This window comes from Parasteatoda tepidariorum, chromosome 3 (genome assembly GCF_043381705.1).
Source record: "Parasteatoda tepidariorum isolate YZ-2023 chromosome 3, CAS_Ptep_4.0, whole genome shotgun sequence".
Classification (NCBI taxonomy): Eukaryota; Metazoa; Arthropoda; class Arachnida; order Araneae; family Theridiidae; genus Parasteatoda; species Parasteatoda tepidariorum.
Genome location: NC_092206.1, coordinates 85541609 through 85569089, shown reverse-complemented (window position 1 = coordinate 85569089; position 27481 = coordinate 85541609). Strand labels below are relative to the sequence as shown.

General features: G+C 27.2%; 2 protein-coding genes across 3 annotated transcripts; both read left to right on the top strand.

Moving 5' to 3' along the window:
- Window positions 1-1639: 1639 nt before the first annotated feature.
- LOC107437375 (uncharacterized) lies at window positions 1640-22695 on the top strand. Of its 2 annotated transcripts, none has more exons than XM_043047384.2 (5): window positions 1640-1726; window positions 13178-13360; window positions 15776-15907; window positions 19460-19709; window positions 22174-22695. In XM_043047384.2, exons 2-5 carry the CDS (start codon window positions 13184-13186, stop codon window positions 22548-22550), a joined length of 936 nt encoding a protein of 311 aa, XP_042903318.1. In that variant the 5' UTR covers window positions 1640-1726; window positions 13178-13183; the 3' UTR covers window positions 22551-22695. The 2 variants fall into 2 exon arrangements, with proteins under 2 accessions (XP_042903318.1, XP_042903316.1); XM_043047382.2 differs by lacking the exon at window positions 1640-1726 and adding an exon at window positions 10891-11019.
- LOC139425289 (histone-lysine N-methyltransferase SETMAR-like) lies at window positions 7541-8179 on the top strand. The gene is made up of 2 exons (XM_071179262.1): window positions 7541-7860; window positions 7960-8179. The coding sequence occupies exons 1-2, from the start codon at window positions 7541-7543 to the stop codon at window positions 8177-8179; spliced, it is 540 nt and encodes a 179-aa protein (XP_071035363.1).
- Window positions 22696-27481: the final 4786 nt, after the last annotated feature.

The following is a 27481-nucleotide window of genomic DNA, read 5'->3' as shown; positions in this document are numbered from 1 at the left end:
AGATATGAAGACCTTTTAATTATTTTCAAAGTGAAACTTAAAGGTACCTACTTAAGTTTGTCCAATTCATAACTTTTATGAGAATTGGACTACTTCAAGTTACCATATTGATGTATGATGAAAACGAACGTGGATACGTCTCTTCTAATCCCCATTTAGCTATGATGAGGAAATAATGGCTAATAACTCTCTAATCTTTAAAAATGAATGTTCGGAAAAGACACACATCCATCCGTTCTTGATAGTCTGACTATTCTTAAAATTAATAAAGCAGCCAGTGTGAGTTAGGAAACAAAAACAGCAGATCGATTTTTTTTTCAGTTTGGAGAAAATTTTCATCCAGCATTAGTCTTACTAGTATGTGCTCCATAGTTTAGTTTTTTTGCTCCGAAATCTAAAAACTTTAAGGAAGAAAGTAAATTTTAGTTAAATAAAGCTGTTCTTCTGTCTATCTCGGTACAAAGCTAGCGTTTGGATTAAATACATGGGTATATTTCAAAAAGCCAAAAAGAAAACCTTTTAACTATAACGTGAGTTTAAGTACGTAATGAATGAAAGAAAATCCTAAAAATTTGCATAGCCTATACATTCAAAATTATATGACAAGATGATAATTACCTTCCGTTTAAAAAAATCACTATAAAGGCAGCTCGTATCAAGCCTTATGCTAATTATTCAAATTTTTTATTCATCTTTTAAAGTCATTTTCAATCTATCATACGAAAAACATCAAGTTTGTTACATTTGTAGTAATTAATTAATTCATATTTTACAAATATTTTAAGAGCAATACTCTTAAAATTTACATAATAATGGATTTTAATAAAATTTTGACATGGAATTAATTGAATTTTGATATCAAATTTTAAGATTTTGACAAAGATTTTATTTTTTTGAACATTAAACTGAAATCTTACTGATAGATTTTTATCATTTTTCTAGTTGATTTGATAATATCTAATATTAATATGCATAAGAAATGTTATTGAAAAATTGAGAATTATCAGTCAACATTTTGCAAGCTGCGCATTAGTAGGAACCAAACCAAACAACGAGTAGTTGACAAAAACATGCAAACGGTTTTGAATATGTTACTGATAGCTATAGAAGCAGCTTGCATTAAAAATGAAAACGATTTAGAATGTTTTTCGATCATTAAGTTTATTATATTGTTATGAATCTGCGAGTATACTATCAACATATGTGACCAGAATGATCTTGAAAATATTCTTCGAAACATAAATAAAAATAATTTCCTACACTGATGATTTTTATCTATTTTCTTCGATTAAAGACTCCTTAAACGGCGAACCTAACAACATTTCTATTAATGAACGTTGTTAGGCCTAATGACCTTTCTTTTAAAGAAAAGTCATTAGTTTCCAATGGTGTAAGAAGGTGTAACTTAAAAAGAATCCGAATTACTTATTTTTCGCAGTGTGTTATTTCAAATTATTTTCAATTGGTAGCAAAGGAATTTAAATAATCTGATTATTTCTAGGAATCACTTTTATTAAAACGCACTAAAAAGACTTTTGTATGAAATAAATTTGACTACTGTTTATGTAAATAAGATAAACATTTCAAATTTATGATAGTAAACTGCATAAATAGGTGTTTTTTACCAGAAAAGTTGATATAATATAAGCGTTGTCTTACCACTTGGAATCCATTTTCGAACTTAATCGTATGTGTCTTTGATTTCGTTTTTCTCCTAAAATAATCAGTAAGTATATGTTGCTCATATAAAATAAAATAAATAAAACAAACATATTTTCATGGTTATCAAGGCGTTAAAACAGTGTTCACATGTTTAATTTAATTAATTTTTGAAAAATTAAATAAAGTTTTAACTAATTTATACGAATTAAAATACGATAAATTTCTCACAAAAGGACAAAACTTACAAAATTCTGCCTTAACCTTCAAGGTAATTGACAATTTTTTTAAGAAAAAGTTCCGTTAATATTTATTATAATTTAAGTACTGGCCAGGAGTGCAAAAAACTCTTACGGTCTAATTTTTCACCAGAGCATAGTTTTTTGAGTTTGTAATTTCCTCAAAACTTAGATTATATTAATTAAGATTATAATATTAATTATTATTAATATTAATTAATATAAAGACAATTAATATAAGATTTATATATAATTAAAATAAGATATTAATCAAAAGATAATCGTTAATATTAATTATAATTTAAGTACTGGCTAGGAGGGCAGAAAATTATTACAGCCTAATATTTCTTCAGAGCATAGTTTTTTTGGTTTGAAATTTCTTTAAAACTAAGAGAAAAAAATTTAAGTTACAATAGCTTTTTAAAAATATTTTTAGAAAGTTTCTATCTTGATAAAATATTTTGATAATAATTTTTTATTTAAATAAATAAAAAAAAATCAATTGGTTTTACACAATTCTTGAATGAACTAGCATATGTATTAATTTATTTTATATTACTATTTCAATATATTTTAAATTCTATTTTTATTTTGAATTCTATTTTTATATTCAAAATATATTGAAATAGTAAATATTCATAAATATAAATTCAAGGTCCCACTTATAAACTTTAGGAATTCAAACTAATAAATAAACAAATAGTGATATCAAGTTGCTTGTGTTATATTTAACATAACGAAAATATTCTTCTTCTTCTAGTATAAGAGAAAATATTCTTTCAGTTTTGCCCAGCAAGACAGCACTCGTTTTTTTTCTAGTACTATTCTTTTCTTCAAGGATGATTATTCATTCTATTTTTTACAAGGAAAATTTTTGGAAAGCGATTAATTCTTTTAAGTTAAAAAATTTTTAATAATTTTTTTAATTAAATCGAAAATTCTCCCTATGCTGCCTGAATTTCTGCAGAACCGAACATATTCTGTACTCCTGGTATAGGCTAAATACGAAGCAATTTCTCTTCATATATGAGATATAGTTGCAAAACTTGAGTAGCCACTTGAGTAGCTAATGGATTGCTAATGAGTAGCTAATGGAATAGCTAATGGATAAATGAGTAGCTAATGGATATGAAATTAAAAAATGAGTAGTTAATGGTTAAATAGATTTTTATTTCAAAATTTTCACGTTTTTTCTCATTTATCTGAGGATTGCTTATAAAGTTATCGTGTGTGCAAATTTAAATGCCATAACTATTAATAAAAATGTAGATGAATATGCATTTTAATAGTGATAAATATTTATTTTTTTATAATCAGTACTGAATTGACGAAATAAAAAGAGAAGCGTATTTAGCAACATCATTTTTTAAACTTGTGTTTTGTACTTCGAAATATTTCTTGCTCAGTGGAATTCTAATAATTTATTAATAGCTCTCAAAGAATGATTAAGAATGCAGTAAAAATGTGCATAATTATCTGGCAAATGAATGGCATATTGGACACTCATAGTTTCGAAATTATTGCACATACTACAATAAGTAATACACGAAAGTAAAGAAAAATATGCTAATTTTTTTCTAGTTTCGAATGTTCAATGTATTCCATCCGATATTCATTTGTTAGACGACAAATATCGGATCTAGTAATCAAGTTCGTTCCACACATTTTGTAGTTATACACTCTCAATTATTCCTAACGTTGCATAAATTCATTTTTTAAGTTCTTTGTTGAGTTCTATCATGGATAGTTTATTGACAGAGTTTTGGTGGTTTTATTTTTCTTCTAACATGACAGAAAATATTCTTTTACTTTTGTCCATCAAAGCATTCCTCGTTCTTCTTTCTTGTTTGATTTTTTTCTTCATGCATAATTTTTCATTCCATTTTTTACAAAGAAAATTCTTGTGAAGCGATTTTTTTTTGTATTGAAAACTTTTGTGTCAATACCTTTTTTAATTCGACCAAAAATTCACCCAATATTGTCTGACTGGATTTGCCAGTAATCAAATGGCCGCTAAGATCCCCGGACCTTATGCTATATGATTTCTTTCTATGGGGTTCAGTCAAAGGCACTATTTATGCACCACAGATACCAAAAACATTGAACAAAGTTAAAAAGAATGCGTTTATATAGTGCTAGAAATCACTAACGATGGCGACATTCAAAATGTGTGATTATGATACTTGATTACTTGATTCGGTGTTTACCATGTGATCAAAGGGACACACGTCAAATTGAAAACTTTTAAAACTGATAATTTTCATCTGAAAATTTGAAAACTGAAAAAGGTACATTTAAAAAGGAAACAAAATGTTTTTTTGCGGAAAAAGAGTTTTTTCTATAAGAATATCAAAAGTTCTAGTGATTTTTTTGCCAGTCGAAACTATATACGTATTTAAGAAAAGTGAATGAATGATACTAAATAAATAATGGTGAAGTATATCATAGTGCAATGGTGACGAATATAATATAATGCATTGGCATAATGAATGAATATATATAAATGAATAAATTTTTAAATGAGCAAATATATGAATGAATAAATATATAAATGAATAAATTTGTAAATGAATAAGTATAAAATAAAATCTTTTTGACAAAATAAAATGTTGAGTTCAATATGCAATGACTATTGTTTTAATGAAAGATAGAACATGCAATAAATTTAAAATATTTGACTAAAAAAGTTTAATATACCAAACCAAAAACTGCATCTAATTTAGCTATTGCATAAATTCTTTTCGGAAAATGCCACGAAAATAATTATTGAATTTTGGAAAATATTTATATTAGAATAAAAAATCATTTAAAAAGCTTGTCTGTAAATTATGTTCTGTGTATATTAAAAAATTTAATTAGTAAAAATCTAAAAAACTCTTAAAAAAACGCTTATTTTTAAGATTTGAAAATAATACATTTATTCGTTCATGGAAATAACGCATAATCTACAAACATTTTTTAAAATAGAGTATAACCCTTGGAGGAGTTTCCTTGTCTTTTGGATTAGGTTCAAAATTACAATCCCACGGAGTTGAACATTGGTACTCGTCAAAATTGGGTCAGATGTTCACCGACGGTTATAAAATAAAATAAAATGCAAAAATAGTAAAGACTAATCAAAGACAGTTAAATAATATAATTATGCAGTTTAAAATCAATGTACAATGGTTTAAAGATTATTTTTGAAAAGAATAAAAAAAAAATGAAGATTATTTTTAAGAAGAATATTAACACCAGTAAATAAGTAATTATTTTTAACTGGCACAATAATCAAAGAAGTTTCCCAATCTTTAGCTTATACTCTCCAATCCTCCTACCTTAAAATTCTAAAAATAGTTTTTTTTTCTTCTTTTTTTTAACATAATAAATAATAAATTGTTTTTCAATAGCAAAGATTGTTTATTCAACCATATAGAACCAAATTGTTTTCATTAACAAAGTTGCATAAACACGTTTCAAGAAAATTAAAATATTTGCCTAAAAGAGTTCAATGTACGCAACAGATTTAATGAAATATTTGCGCACATACTACTCGGAAAAGTTATAGAATTTTCAAGAGTAGCTATTTGAAAAATAAAATATCCCCTTTATAACAGAATTCATAAAAAATATTAAAAATCTTTCGTCTCAAATGTTTGTTTTTTAAATATTATGTTTGATAAATTTTTTCTCTCTGTGAAATTACATATAATTCATAATCATTTTTCAAAGAAAAGTGAAAATGATTTTTAATTTATTCTTTTCTTTTACTTTCTCAAATTTGGATGAATGTTATTTAGGGAAAGGCGTAACCGTCGGTAACATCACGGATCTCCGCTTTTCCCCTGAATTCGGAAGATTGATTCATCTAAGAATGTTGCCCATGAATATTCAGAAGCCGCAATATAAAGGTCAAAGTAGGGTCGTCGACCGACATTCTAATTGCTCGAACGTTTTTGTTGATTCAAAAGTCTCAAGAAATATTGCATGACGAATAAAGTTGTTGACGATTTCTTATAATGCGAAAATGATTTATGCTTACTGCCATCAATTTTTAGTGATTGATATATTTCTTTATAAAGTATGCATTAAAATTATTTATTCTTGAAAAAAAAAATAGAATCTTTATTGATTTTAATTATATAATAAAATTTAAAGTACTAAAGTGTAGTAGTTAGTAGTATAATTGATTCACATTACAAGCTATTGCGTGTTAAAAAATAATAAGCCGGTCATAAATCTAAATTTTCAAACTAAATCAAATTTTTATTAAGTTGGCAGGTAAAGTTTAAAAACTTCCTGCACGTTATGCTCAACTAATAATAACAATTTTTTTTATTGTAATTTTTTACAGTGATTTAAGCTTTGATATTTCGGAGAACAGATATTTTTTTTAAAAAAGTTACTCTAAATTCTAATCACGCAGAGTTGAATAACATGTTTAGAAGCTGATTTCGGCAGATTTTGACAGCATATTATTTAGTAAATAATTTATCTTGCTCTGATCACATTTTCATCGCAATTTGCTGCACGAGGAAATAAATTCTGTTAAAATTATTGTATTGTATGGTAATGACATTTCTGATTTAAAAAAAAAAACAACAACAGCATAGTTCCGATGAATAAAACCAAAATATGCAACATTTAAATCATTCATTTGGTAATTTTTCCGTTCAGATGGTAAAAGTTTACCGAAAATTTTGATTTTTTAAAATTTTAGTTCTTATTTCAAGACATTTAGTAAAAAATACGAAATTTAGTTCTTATTACAAGACATTTAGTAAAAAATACGAAATTAAGAAGTATAGTTAACCCAAAAATAGGTTTTTATTTCATGCTCTAAGGTATCATGATAAAATTACAAAGTCTTACCACATTTACCCAATTTTGCTTATTATAATAAAACTATATATACATTTACTTGTATACTTACCTCATATACTTGCATTTATACTTACCTTATATACTTACATTTTACCAAAAACATTTCCCAAAGTTTTTCGGTAAAAATAACAGCCCTTTTTGTGTTTCCATAATGCCAGAAACTTAGCAAATTTTACCATATTCTGGTAGCTTAACTAGGCTTTTTTTATATTGATTAAAACATTCATCAATTAATTCCCATTTTGCATGTGTGAAAGAAACCTTTTGTCTTGACAAAAATTTTTTAGAATATGNTTAACACAGTATAAAATAGGTAATTAAACTACTTTAAATCTAATTTTTTTCATTGTGTGCCGTCAAATTTCAAAATCGTTAAAAGTGTGCCGCAACAAAAAAAAGGTTGAGAATCACTGCTCTAAGGTATCATGATAAAATTATAAAGTCTTACCACATTTACCCAATTTTACCACTTATTATAAAACCTTATATACATTTACTTGTATACTTACCTTATATACTTACATTTATACTTACCTTATATACTTACATTTTACCAAAAACATTACCAAAGTTTTTCGGTAAAAATAACAGCCCTTTTTGTGTCTCCATAACTCCAGAAACTTAGCAAATTTTACCATATTCTGGTAGCTTGACTATGCTTTTTTTATATTGATTAGAACTTTCATCAATTAATTCCCATTTTGCATGTGTGAAAGAAACCTTTTGTCTTGACAATAATTTTTTAGAATATGTTCAAAAAACAGTATTCTAAATAGCCTATGTTATATTGGGTTGGAGGGAAAGTTCTGTCGTCAATCGATAGTGATGTTTTGCAATCCATGTTGGAAAATAATCCACGTTTAACAAGTCGAGAAATTGCAGAAGAGTTTGGCATTCATCGTACAACTGTTGGACATCACATTAAATCTCTTGGGTTTGTGTTAAAGCAAAGTGTTTGGGTTCCACATGAAATAACGGAAAATAATTTGTCTGATCGTGTAAGAATGTGTTCATCACATCTGATTAGACACAATATGGAGCCGTTTTTGGACAGGCTGGTTACTGGAGATGAAAAGTGGATTCTTTACGAGAATATTAGGTAAAAAAAATCCTACTGCAAACGAGGAATATCGTCAGAAACAGTTCCAAAACCAAGTATCCATCAGCGAAAAGTACTGCTTTGTTTGTGGTGGGACAGAAAAGGTCCAGTGTACCACAAGTTGCAGAAACAGGGAAAAACCATCAACGCGGATCTGTACTGCAATCAGCTAGATAAATTGAATGCAGCTATCAAAGAAAAAAGGCCAACATTAGCGTCCAGAAAAGGAATTGTGTTCCACCACGATAATGCTCGCCCGCATACTGCATGCGTACCGCATACTGCAAAAGCTGAATGCGTTAGGATGGGAAATCCTTAATCACCCACCGTATTCACCTGACATTGCACCATCAGATTGTTGTCTGTTCAGATCTCTGCAAAATTATCCAACCGGTAAAAAATTCAAGTCTTTTGTAAGTGTTTCTAAGGCAGTTGCTGACTATTTCAATTCTATGGACGAGAACTTCCACAAAACAGGAATTCACAGGTTACCTGAAAGATGGCAACAGATTGTAACAAATAACGAAGCATATAAAATTGATTAATATTAAACGCATATTTTTATAAATGAATTCAAATATTTTCTCTAAAATACAACAGAACTTTCCCTCCAACCCAATATTATGTGCTTTTTTCATCCGGTTTTATTGCAATTTCACTCCGTTTCTATCATAAAATATATCTCTCGAAATTAAGAATTCAAATTTACAAAGCCTATCAAGGAAAATTGCAAAAATCTGGAAAAACAACAACATTAATTTCAGTTACTTTTTGAAAAAGAAGTTTTATCCGTATTTCTGAAAAACAAGAGTGCTTAACCCCTTAACGATCGGATAATTTTCAAGAAAACGGTCATAAAAGTGTCTATTTTTTTGACATCTAATTTAAAATAAGTTGATATTTACTTTAAAATAAACTAACTATCTATAATTACCTTAAAAAATATCCTGGTACTGCCATATGGTGTGTAATATGAGAAATAAAAAATTTTTCTGGGCAAAAAAAATGAATTAATTTCATTCTTTTTGCACGTTTTTACTGAACACTCCAGCCCGGAAATTTCATGGGAGCAAGAAATAGAGGGCGAAACCTTACCCCACCATTTTCACGGGAGCGAGAAGGAAGGGGTCAATACGACTTTCAAGCAGACAGCAAGTTTATTATTTCTTAAAAGGTTTTCCCAAAATACAATTAAGGTGTACTGTCTACATATGTTTTTGGGAAAAATGTCTGTAAAAGTACAATTTAATATTACTAAGGAATGTATGCATATTAAGCAAAAGAATATGGTAATACATAATATGGTATAATTTACAGAGTTTCTGACTCCTTGAGAACATTAAAAAGCTCTGTAATTTTATCGAAGTACTTTGATAATGATTTTGGCAAAATTAGCAATAAAATATGGCTTGATAAAGTGTGATAAAATTTAGTAATTTTATCATGATACTTAAGAGCATGGCATACTTTTTCATGGCATTTGCTTTTCAGTTTTGTATTTTTACTTAACGTGTGGTAATAATAACTATAATTTTGAAAACCAGAAATTCTGGAATTCCGTTACCATATAAACGGGAAAATTAACACTAAAATTATGCTTTTTTTTAAATTTTTTAAACTGGAAAAGATGTTTATTACCAGGCAGTGCGGTAATTTTACCAGAATTATTTTCCCCGTGTGAAACGATTACAGCGGAACGCTTCTTTAACAGCTCCAAAATAGCAAATTAATAATTAAATAAAGGTTTAAATTCTGAAATTTTAAACGTTTTGAGTTGTTATATTTTTAGATTATATAGCGAAAGTTTTTTTCAGACTTAACTGTTATATCATTTTGTATGCATTGTATACTTAATAAAATGAATTTAATTAAAAATGATGAATACTTAATACATCAAAATTTAATATATTAAAAATGGAATTCGAGATGAAGCTACAGCGATGTACCTAATGGTGATTAATAATTTTTTAAAAATAATCTTAATATTATTTTTTAAAAATAATTATCTCTTTTCTGAAAACAAGCTATAATTTTTGTAATTATACATGTTTAACGTTGGAATTAAGGTTGAAAAATAAAATTATGAAATTTTAATTTGCATTATTTTTATTTGAGAATAAACGCATGCATGTGAAATGCCACGTAAACTCATAAAATAATTATAAATCCACTTTTCTGTAATTATATCCTTTCTAAAAATAAAAATTAGGTATGGTCTGCAGTTAACAGTAGCAGACAATGAAGCTCAAATAATTGCAAATTGCAAAGTTTAATTTTACAGAACTTTTCTAGATCTTAATTTCTTTTATTTTCATGGAAATAAATAAACATGAAAATAAATAAACATGAAATGACTACAGACATTCACTTTTAATTTTTTTAAATATATTTAATCGATTTATTATAAAAGTTTTTTTTAAAAAATAATTATATTACTACTTCGTAGCAACAATTATTCTAACAATAAAGACTTGCTTAGACCTAGACTATTGCTGTTTTTTGCAACTAACATAAAAAAATAAAGCCTAAATACTTGTAACTATAACTTTTTTTATTTATATGTTTTATTTACAATTAAACATACACAAACATAGGAAATGATTGCATGTCTATTCACGTTTAATGTTTCATATGAAAATTAAATATAACAAATGCAACTGTTATTCAATTTTCAAAGTGCGAAATTATTGAAATGAACATAATAATAGAGATTTCTTGCAAGTGAGAAATAAATAAGAATAGTTTCTGAATGAACAATAACAGTTGTAAACATCAATTTCAATTCAGCAATTAACCTAAAAAAATCAAAATTGCAATAAAAAAAACCGAAAACTCGAAATGGACAACAGGAACAAAAATAGGGTGGTGACTAAGAACTGACTCGTCCTACATTGCCTCCGAGCTACACCTAAAGAAGATGAGACTAATGGCAGGAAAAGAAATCGAACAAAAAAATAAAAATTTTCGCGAGTTAAAAAAGAATCAATTATGAATTCGTTCCGAAAAAAAGTAAACAAACTACCGAAAGAGCGGAACTACGGAAATTCTTGAGATGTGTGATTCGGGTAGAAAAGTGGTGAGACGAGGAGGTCTTCTTTTATTAGGTGATACTGACCCTCGAGTACGTTTCCGATTTGATGAGAACCTCTGTATTTAGTGGTGAGTACTGTTATTCAGTTTTACGCTTGATTTCAACCATCAGCAATCTCATTACTATTATATATTTAATACTAAAATTTCATATAAATTATTAATGACATTTAATTACACTAAATTCTTACATAATATTAGCAAATATTTATATAAATATATATAAAATATTTAAAAATATTTTCGGACATATAGGTACATGGAATTGCAATTCATTGTATTTAAAATATTTAATATTGAAATATAGTATGCATTAATAAATATATACATTTAAAGGGAAATTTTACACCGAATTTAAGAAAAATAAGACCCGAAATATGAACATTATATATTTATAAGTAGACATTTTTAAAAATTTAAGTATATAAGTTCTGCTATTTCTCACTATTAAATACTTGAATAATGAAATATAACATACATTAATAAACATATAGATTCGTAGTGAACGGTTATTAGGAAGTATTATGGAACAAGATTTGTTCATAAAATATTCAAGTATAGTGTTAGAAATTCAACTATATAAATTAACATTTAGTTAGTAATATGCATTTTAAAATAGTAAAGATATTTAATTATAATTCACCGTATTATGATATTTATGAAGATATGTAAAATTCTTATGCGAATACTTTTCAGATAACCCACAGAATTATAATTTCATTATTTTTAAATATTTTATATGCACATCAATGGCGAAATTCAACTATAGCGAGTTTTTTTTAAATTTTTTATGTAAGATAAGGAAGATTTAGGAAGTTTCTAGGAAGTTAGAAGTTTAGGAATTTAAAAGTTCTTATTTTATTAATTGTTTTTAAAAAATGTAATTTCTATTATTGTATTTTAGAGGAAATACATTTTAAAAGTAATTTTCTAGTATTAAGATTAAAAGTACAGCGTGTAAAATAAGTTAAATTATTTGTAAGTATTTAATATAAAATTGCAATACATATTAAAAGAAATATTATAAAAAATATATTATAAAAAAATATATTATAAAAAATTATTTTACAGAATTTTAAAATTACTTAATGTCATTATGATGTCCTAATTTTTTTTAAAATTTATTAAAAAATTGTAATTTGTAAATGCTTTAAGAATGAATATGTTCCCAATTTTTAAATAATTTTTTTACAATGAAGGTATTATTATTTTTTTGGACATTTTTTTAAATTTTTTTATTATTATAGTTGCTGTTAAATTTTTCCTTAAAACTAAACTATTTTAATTGTTGAAAAATTTTTTTTTTTTAAGTCTTCTTTCGATCTGATACCATTGTGCTAAATCTCTAAATTTGCCGCAAAATGACGTAAATGCGAAGTACCTTCGTTTTTCAAGTTGGCTTCTGTGCAAAGTGGTTTTTAAATTTTAACCAATAATTGGATTAAGAAATTCCTACACAGATGATTTTATTTTAAAGAAACCAATCAAATATAACTAAATTTGCAAAATTTGGTTGAGATAAGATCTAGTTTTCTCCATAGCAAGTTTCAAATGAGGCTAATGGAAGTATTTTTCTTTGAAATTTTTTTTTGCATGTTGATAAATGTAAATATAAATAACAAAAATCGTATATCAATTAAAGTACAATCATAAATAATTATAAAAATTATTTTTCTCTTCATCAGATGGTATAACTTTTTATTTTCAGCTCTGAGATATTTTTAAAATTTAGACAGCAGTAATTGTACTTTGGAAGGGGGGGGGGCATTTAATTTTGCATCTATCACAGATATTTTGAGAGAATATAATCCGATAATACATTGTTATGCAACATTGCTCAAATTATTTGATGAATTATTATTATTATTTTAAATTAAAATTTTTCCTTACAGAAATATTGCAAATAATATTGTATTATTTGAAATTAAAACTAGTCTCAAAACTCTCTGTATAGCATCATATCCCTAAAAAAATGAATGCGTAAAATGTTTTAGTAAAATTGGAAAGAGTTTTAGAAAATTTCTGGGGAAAAGCACAAGAATGTTTCGTGAAATCAATTATACATCTTCTTTCGAAATTTCGAAGGAAGTTTGTTTTGGATATTTAAATTTCTTTAGAAATTCAAACAATTCAAGTATTAGGATCCGTTTTATTAATTTATCTCATATTGTTGCTTATTTATTTACTTTTATTTGCTTTTATTATATTTTATTTATTTTTATTTTAGAAAATTATGATTATCAAAGGTGTAAGTGTTGCTCTCTTCCTGGCAACAATATTTTGTACAATCACGTCTATTTCATCTCATGCTCGCCTGATGGAGCCACCATCGCGTCCTAGCATGTGGAGATTCGGATATGATACTCCAAAAAATTACGATGATGATGGATTATATTGTGGAGGAATGAATGTACAGTCCTTTCCTTCCTATTTCTTCGAATTTGAATTAAAATAGTCATATTAATTTTATATTCATTAAGAAATTTCTTATTTCTTTTAAATTAAAATGAACTGTATTAATTAATAAAGTAAAAAAAGAATTGCATTGTTTAATAATGATTTAAAAAGAAATTAATGCATAATAATTAATTTTTAATAAAATCTTAGTATTTTTAAGATTGGGCACTGTAAATTATAAGTTTTTAAAAAAATTTTTTAACGCTATTTCTAAGAAATTCATTAAAAAAAAAAAACAATATTACTGTCAAAACATTCGAAAAGTTTACTTAAATGGCATTTATTTTATCAATGAAGTTATATACTTAGTTTCAAATTATTATATTAACTTAGAAACAACTTTAAACGCAATAATAGAAGACATACAGCAGTATCGGTGCTATAAACAAAACAGTGCAATCATTAATGCCCACACATAGAATGTGTTTCGTTACTAATAATGGTAATTTTTTATAGCCTCTTTAATTTAAATTTTTTTTTAAAGTTTATGCTTAGCTTGTTTTATGCAATTTTAAACTCTAGCATAAAAATAATCCTGTTTTCCGTGGATAAAATTTTTTAATTTTTACTTTTAAAATGTTTTATTTCTCATGTTTTCGTTTCCTGTTTAAAAATGGACATTATATTGTATTAAAAGTAGAATTTATGAAGCTCTCTTATAACAAAGTGCTTGTTTAGATGTAGAGGAATATTTTCTTAAATACTTTTTTTATTGTCAATTTGCATTTATTATAGAAATATATATGCTATAATATAATAAGTGAATCAATATCAAACTATCAGCACCGAGATTAGGATGACAATAGTTTTTTTTTTACAAACAGAAATTTAAAAAAAAAGAACTAGTTGATTAAATGAATTGTTTATAAATTTTTCAGCGAAAAATATCAACAAGTTGAGCATGCGCAATTATAATTTTAATTTTTATTTGTAAAATTGACTTTTTAATCTTAAAATGCATACATATGTTTTTAAGCACGAAGTATAACGCTGATTCCGAAATAGCAATATTTTACTCATATACAATGAAAGTAAAATTCCTCGAATTATTAAAGGAATTAAATCTAAAAAGCAAAAAAGAATTTTTATTTATTTTATTTATTCTGACAGTACAAAAGATGTTCCAAAACGTTATTTATATGGGTTCTGTTGAAATATATGAGAAAGATTAAGTGCGATGTACTATTTTCAATGACACGTTTCGTAGAAGCTAGCATCCCTGCAAGAGTAAAACTGCCGTTTAGATAAAACGCCGTGTTTAGAATAATGACCGAAAATATCACCTGATTTTCATTCTGGCGATTAAAGAATAGGAAATTTTTTTTTATAATTATTAAAATTCGAGATTTTTTTTATAAATAGAGAAACGTAAATTTGAAACAATAAATCGTTATGAAAAGTATTCTGTAAATTTGGTATACATATTTGGAGAGCTGAAAGGTTCTAATTTCAAAATAACATTTTAATAAATGTGGCGGTTTTATCTTACGCATTATTCATTAAATCTATAAATTAAATAAGAAGATTATGTGATAACAATTTAAATTGCATATTACACCTTGCTTTATTTCTTGTTCGTAAGCTTCCAAAAAATAAAACCTATAAATCATTAACACGAATTTAAACAATTCCTTCGCCCTCTGAGCTTTTTAATTTAAAGCTAAAAGAGATGCTTTTTAAGGGGTTAATCAGCAATTGCTTTTTGTTAAATTCATTTCAATCCTAAAATCTGCAAACGATAAAGAATTCTAAACCAGAATTTATGTTGTTTAGATAAGTATGCCCATTTGTTTCCTGAGAAATCTAATTTCTTTCCAAAAATGTCCTATATAAATTTTTTTTCATTACACTCAATAATTATAATTATCGAGTCAAAAGCAGCTGTGCTTCAAGGGATAGAGCAATCGCCTCCAAATGACGTGATCCAGGATCGGGCTGGTTGATATGAATTCTGTTCCCGGCTCGCACCGACCGCAATGCTGACGGTAGCCTCAGTGGTAGACGGATCATGGGTTAGAATCCTCTTGCCGTCGGATTAACTGTGAGAGGTTTTCGTTGTTTTCCTCTCCATTTAACACAAATGCTGATTATTTCCATTAAAGAGCTCCCATAAAAAGTCTTGTAGGTCCCATTTGCTTGATCCGGAAGATACAATGACTTCTGGGTTGGGTTCAAAATTACAAAGGTGAACATTGATCATCTTAAACTCAGTATTGGGTCAGCCGTTCAACACTGGTTATGAAATAAAATAAAATAAAAATTATGGAGTCAAAGGATCTAACAATGATCTCCGATAATTATGCAAAGATATATTTTCTTAATTTTAAATCCAATTCAGAAAAATTATGCAACAAAAATTTTTTTCTAGACCCATTGGAAGCAGAATGGTGGTAAATGTGGAGTATGTGGTGATGCATGGCATGTTCCTCATCCAAGACCTCATGAAGCTGGCGGGAAATACGCAAATGGAATAATTGTCCGAAGATACAAGCCAGGACAAGTAAGGCTATGTATAAAGTTATAGTATTAAATAAATTATTAACTTTAATTAAAGTTAATAACTTGCACATTAATCCTTTGTGCAAATTGGACACCGGTGTCCTTTTCATGGATTTTAATTATAAGCAAAAATATATTTTGGTATTTTTTAATTATAGAAAATAGTCGAATAGTGACTAAAAAATCAGTTAGATTTTAGGAGTTACTAAAATGTAAAATCCAAAAAAAAGTAGTTTGAAATTTTTTGTTCTCATTCCTATTCAAACATTTATTATTTGATAAATGTTTGAATTGTAAATTAACAACAATGTAATCCTGATTTTGTAAATTAACGACATTTCAATGACGGATAACGCTTTCTCTTAGATCGTAGTATCTGCAAATAGCGGAAATTTTTAAACTTTATTGTTTGGAAGTGAGTCATGTTGGGAATTTTTTTACCTCTAATGCAGAAAAAGACACCGGTATCTTATGCTGCATTTCAAAACCCTAAATTATTACAATTCTAAATATAATACTTTTCACTTATATTGATATAAATTAATTCCTAATAATGAAAAAAGTATGAAAGATGTGTTTAATACAAATTTTGCACCAAGAAGTAAACAATTTTCAAATTTTATAAAAGTTAAGAATTTTTTAATTTAATTAAAGTTACGAATTTAGAAATTTAGTTAAAGTTTATTCCTTCCCGATTTTAATAAAGAATCAAAATGAGCGGTGAAAATTTTTTAGATAAAATTAAAGTAATAAAAAAAGTGGCAATATAAAACATGTATATAATATTTTTACTTCTTCAAGTTTCTACGATAAAATAATTTTAATGTAGAATTTTAATTATTGCTGTCAAGATATTGAGCGCTGTTAATTTATAAAATTAAAAACTTAAGCTGAAAAAATGATTGCTAATAGAATTTCATTTATGAATGCAGTCGATTTAATTAAAAAAAAAGTTTTTTTAGTTGGGACGCTACTTTTTTCACATACATTAATCTTAACTTAAAAACATCATAGATTAGACAATTTTTATTTTATAAAAATTAGATGCTTATAAAAATTTATTTCCCAGATGGCTAATATTTTTAAAATTTATTTTCTTTATCTTTCTGGCCAAATAACACAGATGTTATTTTCTAATTTACTAAAGATTTATCAATAGATAGGGTAATCAAAAATAGCGTACATTTTAAACAATCTCGCATAATCATAACCTATTGTAATATTCATTACTATTGTTAAAAGCAAATTTAAAACTAACTTAACTACTTTAAATAAAAAAAATTAACAGATATAAGACAAATATTCTTTATGTTTCTAAAAAAAACTCCCCTTTGTATGCATTTGAAAACGAAAAAGATTCTCACCTTGTGAGCGGTAGAACAAAAACCAAGCACTGAACTAATCAATTGGATACCTGCTAGTGAAGTTGTGTTGTTAACTTGAATAAAATTCCATAAAAGATTAAAAATAATGCAAACGATATAATTATCGACATAGAAATCTTAAATAGTAATTATGCTTAAAGATATGCAAACGATAGTATTCGAAAGCATACTTTATGGTATTTAAATGGTATGGTATTAAATGGTAAAAATAAATCCCTGTTTAGATTTGTTTATTATTAGTTTCGAATCAGTTATTATTACTTTATTTATTTGTTGTCATATAATGAATAGTAACTAATTTTTAAGCAAAACGGAATATTTTTAATCATCCGAATTAAACTTTGAATATCAATCACAAGCGTTTGTTATTAAAATAATTTCTATGTAAGCTCAAACAAAATCACGTAAATAACATTTCTTCAAAGATTGTTAAGATCAAACCTTAATTATCAATATTTTTAATTTAAGTAAGATATATTTTGCTCTCACAAGATAATCAGATTTATATTTCAGCAACAGAAAAAAATTAATTTTTACCCAAACGAAATATAAAAAGCCTAAATTTAATAGTTTTTCATTTTTTAAAAAAACTATTCGATTCCACTCGTGTTTGGACGATATCAACACTACTTATCGTACAAAATCTTAGCAGCCCATTTGTGAACTTTGAGATTTTCAGATCAAGCAATGAACTTGGATATTAATGAGCCTGATGATTATCTCTTTGAAATAGTGTAGAAGATAAAAATGAGCTCACACAATGCAGAGTCACAACTAGATCACCTTAGATAACATTTGAAGATGGATTTGAATACATGGCATTCCTGCTGCGAATACGACGCCGATAAAGAGTTAATTTAACACAACCGCAGGCTCGTGTTCGAATCATTTTGTAAACAATAATGACTTTGAATGATATACTGTATACATTTTGTTGATAAGTTGTATACTTTAATGGATAATTAGATGTCACATCGTTTCTCATACGGCATTTTTCAAACATAATATTGTTAGATAAGAAGGAAGCATTTTTGTTAGATAATACACTTTGCTGAATTACTAATGGCTTGCTCAATGGTTATTAATTGGCTAACAACGACGAAACATTTTTGTTAACTTTTTATGCTTTAATGGGAGTTTTGAGAAACATTAACAAATGGTATTTGTGAATCCTATTAACAAATGTTACAGAGCCGCGGTGGCCCAGGGGGTCATGAGGTAATCAGGTTCAAATAACAGCTTTGGCTCGTCGATACGAATTCAGCTCACGGTTTTCACTGACCACAGTGCTGACTTAAAATATCCTCAGTGGTAGACGGATCATAGGTTAGAATTCCCTTGCTTTCGGCCTAATTGTGGGAGGCTTACGTGCTTTTCTTCTCCATGTAACGTCATCAAAAAGTCCGTCACGAAGGCCAGCTTGTGCCGATGCTTGATCCAGGAGTTCTCTTGTCTTTCGGATTGATTTCAAAATTCCAAGGCTACGGGGTTGAAAATTGTTAGTCGTAAAAGCAGAATTGAATCGGCTGTTCAACGTCAATAACAAAATGATACTTGCGATTTCTATTAACGAAAGCTTTGAATCATTCATTCAAACGTTAAAAAAATTTTAGAATTAAAAAAGAATTGAAATTTTAAAGTAAAAATAAAAATTAAAATAATAATTTTATAAAGCATAATAATTTAATAATTTTTTTTTTTTAATAAGGTAAATGAATTAACACAATTATTTAGTTTCTATTGTTTTAAATAGAAAATAATTAGCTGAATGTTTTTTAAAAATTTATCTCTTAAAATGTTATTTAGGACAATTTAATAATAATTAAAAAAAACACGTATTTGTAACAAAATGTAGCGACAAATTTGTAGCAATTAATGCTTACCCACACATAACTTTAGTTTTAAACAGAGAGCAGAAGGGCAAGGAAACCAAATCGCTCATTTGGTGAAACAATGACGTAACTGATAATTGGAGTAATTATCAGTTACGTCATTGCTTCACCAAATGAGCGAAATGAAGAATTTCAACTAACTAGTCCTTTAAGAATATTTTTAAGCTAGAGTAAACAGTATTTGTGATGCAGAGAAGCGGCGAAAACCTGCATTAGAGTTTTGCTTGAGTTTTTATAATCATATCCCGATTTTGATCTTTCTTTTTTATGCCGTAGATTATTTCTGCAGTAGTTGACGTGACAACCAATCACAGAGGGTTCTTTGAATTCCGAATCTGTCCCAGCAAGAATCCAAAAAAAGAAGTTACGCAAGAATGCCTGGATCAGAATCTATTGACTATCATCAACGAAACGGACACTCGATATAACGTTGAGAGACATGGCAGATCAATGGTTCAATTGGCTTTGCAACTGCCCAAAGGTTTCACTTGCAAACATTGCGTCTTCCAATGGACTTACACTGCAGGTTAGTATTTGAAACCTGATTTATGTGCTATTTCTAAACAAACTGTTTTACGTATATACTAGCTATCTAAAAGGATATAATTTGTTTCTGAAAAAATTATGCACGCAATATTTGGTTTAATTTAACATATTTAAAAGTATAAATTTATAAGGGTATTGATTAAAACAATATATAACTACATAATGAATAGTTTATAGTAATACAATACCCACTGTTGACATGCAAATCTATAATCACAAAGGAATCAAAATATAATTTCTTCGTAATAGATTTAATCTTCGTTGAATGCAAATCTACAATCACAAAGGAATCAAAATGTAATTTCATCGTAATAAATATTTAATCTTCGTTCAATCTACATGCAAATCTACAATCATAAAGGAATCAAAATATAATTTCTTCGTAATAGATTTAATCTTCGTTGAATGCAAATCTACAATCATAAAGGAATCAAAATATAATTTCATCGTAACAGATATTTAATCTTCATTGAATGCAAATCTACAATTATAAAGGAATCAAAATATAATTTCATCGTAATAGATATTTAATCTTCGTTGAATAAATCTGTATAATTTACTGTATAAAATTCAATATCCCCCCCCCTAAAAAATTGAATACCACGTTGGGATTGTTAGATAAATATATTTTCGGAGCCAACGGGAACACTTGTGAATATACATAGTAAAAAAAATCCAGGTAAAAAATCAGATCAAAAATAAAAAATTCCAGTTCGCAAATGGCATTTAGTACTTTTTACAGTAATATTCAATTTTTCCAGAGCATGTTCAGCAACAAAAAATTCTCATGTACCCTAATTTTCACAATAATAATTACTCTAAAATAAATGAATCACTCTAATTAAATAAATATTATTGTAATAATTATGGTATAGTATTTTACGGTATAAAGTACCGGCACTTAATGTCCCGGTGCTTTATATCGTAAACTGATCGTAAATTGACCGTAATTATACCGTATTATACCGTATTTTGATCCAGAAATTTTCACTGAGTCTCAATACTCACGATGATCCTTGAGGCTATTTGGTGTATTTACTGATATTATAAACAGTTTATTTTTCCACGTTTACCAGCTGCAGTAAGGTATTAATTTCCAATTAAATGCAGACTTTTTTTTTATTTCTGAGAATTAAATTAAATATTTAGAGTTATATTTTATGTCATATATGTGACATGTGTAAGGTAAGAATTATGTAAGCTAACCGAACAAAAAATTAGTATTCTTAAAGAAATTAGAGAAAATATAATTATACAATTCATAATTATTGTTTAATTTGGTGATTATTAATAACATAATATAATTAATAATAATATAACTATTATTTAATTTATTATGTAATTCCGGCTCTGAACTATACAGCCACTTAGATTCGGTTACGAAGTGAAAAGACAAGGTTTTTTGCGAGGACCGCAACCAATTTCTGACACCCAGTGAAGATGGTGAAAATTTACTCGAGAATGTTTTTATCAATTTTTATCCGATTTTTACATAAATGCCCCCAAGTGCCAGTCAGGTGATTGTACAGTTCAATCGATATGTACGAGGATGTGTGAGTGTTCATAAAACCAGTCACACATTCTTTTTTAACCAGGTGTGCGATTTTCCAATCCAATGAAATATAGCGACAGGTCTTCTGTAAGGCATTTTCTTAAATAAAATAAAAATGATTCTAGTCTCTTTTTTTAGTTTAGTTAACACATATTAAAAGAAATAAAAGCTTGTATTATAATTGCAACCAACTGCAGAAAAGAGAAAGATCTTCTAAAAAGAGAGAGTCGTTAAAGGCCACTGGATTGTAAAATAGAGCCCAGTGTACTTTCCTGCTCTTACCTTAAACAATAAAAGTGTGTCAAAAGCTTACTGAAAATAATAAAAATGATAATTTCTAACTGAAATGCTAACCAGAGCATTTAGAGTGTTAAAATAAACATGCTGCTTTAAGTTAGTAGACATCGGAAAACCTGTCTAATTCATAATAAGAAAAAAACATTCCCAAAATATTACAGATATATCTCCGACTTAGGCCTGAATGATGTTTTTCATGTCTTCTTGAGGGAAATTTTTTTTTTTGTGTCCTGAAAAAATAACTACAGTTATTATATTCTCAATTAAAACATGTTTAGAAGCATATAATTACTTGAGCAATTTTTTTAGTGAAGGTAAAATGCTATAGGAAAATAAAAAATAAGTGTGAAAACAAAGAATATAATAAAAAATCTTTTAAAACCCATTTTTTTCCTTATGAGTCATTTATGCAATTGTTCACCTTATTCAAGTACTCAATATAATGAAATTCTTCATTATTTAGGTTTAGGTTTAAATTGCCACGAAGGCTAAACGAACGGAGAATAAATAAAACAAAATAAATTCTTATCAACATAGGATTACAATGAATACAACTACCATCGAACAATTTATTAATAAGATTTATTTCTCTTAGGAAACAACTGGGGTAGATGCAAGGATGGAACCTATGGATTAGGTTGTGGCAATCAAGAAACTTTCAAATCATGTGCTGATGTAGCAATAACAGACCAAACCGTAATTGATGAAAGACCAGTTACTCAGAAGCCAAGCTTTACGACGTCAGTTACGTATAAGCCGTCAAAACCAATGACCGCTAAGCCTATCACAGTCAAGCCATCTCGACAGAAACCCACAAAAAACATCTTTCCCCAAGACAATAAGAAAAGAAAAAAGTATCCTTCTATCAGGCCGACCTATTCTCCTGTAAAAACGTTCCAAGAAGCTATGGAACGTATAAAGAAGGATCCGAAACTTCGATGGATGCTGGAGGCTAAAAAGCCCAATTCCTAATGCAACTTTTACTTTTTCTTTATATTCTAAAAAGAAAAACATGTTTTTATAAAGAAAAGTTTTCAGCTGTTTTTGTTACGTTGAAAGTCAAAGTCAAGTTGAATTCAATAGTTTGTTCTATTTTACTGCATAGAATCATTTGAGATGCGTATTTTCAAAGAATATTTTCAATTTGTTTCGTATAATACCAAATGCAAACGATTTTTTTTTTTCAGTTCAAAATTGCTAGTAAACCTGTAAAACATTAATTATAGAACATATGCTCACATTAAATTATTCAATTATTACCAAATTGCTGCGCATTAAATATATTTTTATTATAGCTGGCTATCAAAACAAATTCTTCTTTTTAGTTTGTATTAATTTTTCTATATAAAGCTGATTTACTGTTTCTTTAGAAGTTCTCAATGATGCATTAGTTGCGGCCAAGTATTTTTTATTTATAATTGATCATCACTTTTAATCATTTTATATTTTTATTATTTCTGATTTTTTTGTTGTGATTATTCACAAACATTTTTAAAATTTCTTTTATCATTACTTATTATCATTATTATTGTTATTATTTTTATAAAAAGCTGATTTACATTGTCTTTTTAAAACATTAAGTCTTTGTCTTTATAATTCATCTTAACTTTTTGACATGTTTTTATATTAACAATCAGTGACAAAAATATCGTGCACGGAGGAAAAATTACTGTAAAATACCCTTTTCTGATAAAAAAAAACAACAACCATAGTCGTGGTATTAAAAACCAAAACATACGGTATTGAAAATATGCATTTGGTAATTTTACCATTTTATGGTAACGGTTTATGGTAAATTCCCGTTTTCAAAATTATAATTTTTATCACCACGCATTTAGTTAAAAGTGCGAAACTGGAAAATAAATTTAACCAATTTTTTTTTGCCATGCTCTAAGGTATCATGATAAAATTATCAAACTTTTTCAAATTAACCGAATTTTATGACATATTATACAACTACATTTTACTGTTAATTATACCAAAATCATCACCAAAGCAATTCGATAAAAATTACCGAGATTTTTGGTTGTTCCCATAGAGCAAAATACACGGTAAATTTTACCATAATCTGGTAGTTTTGACCATACTCTTTTCAAAGTGTGTTTCAATCCTTTAAATGAGTTTAAATCCTTATCAGAAACAACGATCAGAAACCTTTAAAAACGCATAAAAAATAATTCCCCTCCCCCCAAAAAAATCATTTTTTCTATTTTCTTTTCATTTTTAACAATGATGTTATGATGATGTCATTGACACGATGTTATTTTTCAAAGATCGTAAATCTCTTTTTCTTTGATTTTTTAAAATATTATGCATATATTCATTTAGGAAAAGATGTGATATCTGTTTTCTGATCATATCACAAGATTTTAGATGAATTTATGTTGAAATGGAATTGCATAAGAATATTCTGTTATGCTAATAACTATGATAAGCTGTTTCGAACTCCATTAGCTTATTTATTTGTTTCGTTGCTAAATCTTTTAATTTTATTATAATAATTTGAATCATTTAGTTCGTCAAGAAATACTTACTCTAACCATTCATTAAATAATTTCCTATGTGCATAATTTATGTTTTGGAAATTTTTTAAACTTTTTTTTGGACGATTTTTGACATAATGTTAATGAAAGATATTGAAAATCATTTATTTGGTACTTTAAGAAGCTAAAAAAATATTCCAGATACTTCTGGAATTTTTAAAAAAATCTTTTTGAACGAAGTAAAATTATGTACTTTGCATGGATTTATGGAGTATAGGTATTAGTTAAAAATAATATTTTTTAAATGATTTAATAAAATACCAGAAAATGCTGATGTGTTTGACAATAAATATGTACTTCTTAAAGTCTTTAATGACTTTTTGTAAAATTACCATTGCAATATGATTTTTAAATATATTTGATTTTTTTTCAGCTTTGAGCCAAATTTTATGTAGTTTTGAAACATGAGAATTGAATTAGTATTACATTTTAATCAGTTTTTTCTCCAATTGGCATACGAAAAATTAATAAATAAAAACTGTTAAAAGTACGAATATCAAGATCTCTATTACAAGTGTTAAAAACAGTTCTGTTTATCAATTTTACTGTTACAGCTGGTCTGTACCGATGCTAACCTGATTTGTGATAATTTTTTTATCATTACTTCAAAAGAATTGTTTCGATTCATTTTTGTTTACCCCATTTTGTATGAATGATTTGTATTTTTTTAAATAAAAAATATTTTTTTCCATATTACTCCTTTTTGTTGAAAAATAATTTACTCACTTTGGTAGTATAGTAATTTAAAGCACATTGAATATTAAAAAACATTTAATTTATTAGCAACAAATAACAGCTTAATAGTTGAATTTGAATTCTAATTTTGCATCAGAATCTTTTTGATAAATTAACAATTTCATTAACTTTATTTTCTCACGCAGACAATCCATTATCACTTATGCCATACTTATCAAAGTCTGTCTTTTTTCTTATGGGCAATCAGCTCTGCACAATGGATACGGTAGTAATTTGGAATACTGTAGTCTTTTGGTGATTTGGAAATACACCAATAATGAACTACGCAAAATTACGGATTACTTTTTTTAAATGGTGGTATGGCTATTTTGAGTCCAAACAATGGAAAATATTTTTAAAAAAGTAACAGCTTAATAGGAGAATTTGAATTCTAATTTTGCATCAGAATCCTTTAGATAAATTAGCAATTTCATTAACTTCATTTTCTCAGGCAGACAGTTCATCATCGCATATGCCATACTTATCTAAGTCTGTCTTTTTTTCTTATGGGCTAGTAGTTCTGCACAATAGATACACAATTTGGGAAGTCATTTGGAATACTGTAGTCCTTTGGTCATTTGGATTGCAAAATTTCGGATTACTTTTTTCAATGGTGGTATGGCTATTTTGAGTCCAGACAATGGAAAATGTTAGAAAAATGTAATAGTTTTCTTAGGAGAATTCGAATTCTAATTTTGCATCTGAATCTTTTGGTTAAGTTAACAATTTTATTAACTTCATTTTCTAAGGCAGACAGTCCATCCATCACGTATGCCATACTTATCCAAGTCTGTATTTTTTTCTTATGGACAACTAGCTCTGCACAATGGATATAGTAGAATACTGTAGAACGCGTATTTGGAAAGCAATCTAATATTTTTCAAACCAAAACTATGAGAATTTTTAATTTTTTAAATTTTTTCAACAGTTTGTCAAATAAGGTGTTTGCTTTCATTTTTATCGGAGAAAAAAAAATCGTTAAGTCGCGAAATTTAGTGAAAAGAGGTTCGTCAAATCGAGTACCGTCTTTCTATTGTACTCTTAGAAGGGTTGTCTTTTTCGTAGTTATTTCATGAATATTTTTACAAAGATCTTTTCCATTTATAATTTTTTAAAAACTAAATTTTTTATTCGTATTATCCAAAATTTTTTTTTACCAAGGTTCAGATATGTGGGGCTCTACTGTATATGCGACTTTAAAATCTATGCAAACTTTGAAGCTAATTTCAACCTAAATTTCATAAATTGCAACTGAAAGAAAATATTAAATACTTAAATTGAAGCCAATTTTCGTAGCCAACAATGCTCATCACTAGTTGAGGTGTAGGACTAGACTCGATGTTTGGAGAGCTTTTTAACTACTCTTATAAAATCATTCTGAAGTTTCAAAACTGTTACAAAATGCCATTTCTTAGTTTTAAAGTCGATCTGTATCAGCCAGAATACTAAATGTCACTCTTAGGAAAATTGGTTCAACTTTGAACCCAAAAATAGATATTTTGGACTATACCTAAAAATGTCAATAGTACCGTGTTAAATAGTGTAAGATACATGGTACAACTTAGATAACGTGATTAAGATAACATAGATAATATGGTTAGGATAATATGGTACAAGTTAGATAATATGGTTCAGATGATATGATACAACTTCGATAATATGGTTAGGATAATATGGTGAAACTTAGATAATAGTGTTTGGATAATATGGTGCAATTGATATGGATAGGATAATATGGTACAACTTAGATAATATGGTACAACTTAGATAATTTGGTGAAACTTAGATGATATGGATATAATAATATAGTAGATAATATGGTACAACTTAGGTAATATGGTTAGGATAATATGGTGCAACTTAGATAATGTAATTTGGATAATATGGTACAACTTAGATAATAAGGTACAACATACATAATAAGGTACAACTTACATAATATGATAAGAATAATATGACACAAGTTAAATGATACGGCTAGGATAATAAGGTACAACTTAGCACTATACAAATTTGCAGCAAATTTGAACAATATTATTACTCTCTCGCCAAAATTTCTAACTGTGTACTTACCTTGTTTATTAAAATTAGAAGCAAAACAAATACTTTTCCCTGAAAATTATAAATATAAACTGTTGAACCTCTGTCATTCCTGATTTAAGTTCCTAAAGAAGATTTCTGTAGAAAAGTTTTAAAAAAATATAATCTACTATGCAAAAGCACGAAATTCAAATAATCTGCGTTCATTTAAGAGCATCATATAAAATTAATTATAATAATAACATTTCTTACAGGCAGAAACTAGCAAATAGCAATAAGAGGTTTCCAGAAAAAGTATCTTTCTTCGTAATATTTTAATTAACTATTTTAAATTTAAATTTAATCAAATGCCTTTCGATCGAAAAGTTAACCATACTTTTTTTTCTTTCTTTACTTTTCTTTCTTTCTTCTTTCTTTTCGAAATATCGAATAATTTGGGGAATTAGAGAATATTAAGGGATTACTCTTCGTTCTAAAATAATTAACATTCTAATTCAAAAGCAAACGTCAGCCACTATTGCAGGTTTTTATCTTATTAAATTATTTCCTCCTAAATTGTGTAATACAATCGCTTAATCGTTTTCA

Bases quoted from the DNA above. Each gene is read 5' to 3' on its own strand.
- LOC107437375 (XM_043047384.2), top strand. From the start codon at position 13,184: ATGATTATCAAAGGTGTAAGTGTTGCTCTCTTCCTGGCAACAATATTT. The intron at 13,361-15,775 runs GTACAGTCCTTT...ATTTTTTTCTAG, and splicing joins TATATTGTGGAGGAATGAAT to ACCCATTGGAAGCAGAATGG. The intron at 15,908-19,459 runs GTAAGGCTATGT...TTTATGCCGTAG, and splicing joins GAAGATACAAGCCAGGACAA to ATTATTTCTGCAGTAGTTGA.
- LOC139425289 (XM_071179262.1), top strand. From the start codon at position 7,541: ATGTTATATTGGGTTGGAGGGAAAGTTCTGTCGTCAATCGATAGTGAT. The intron at 7,861-7,959 runs GTAAAAAAAATC...GTGGTGGGACAG, and splicing joins ATTCTTTACGAGAATATTAG to AAAAGGTCCAGTGTACCACA.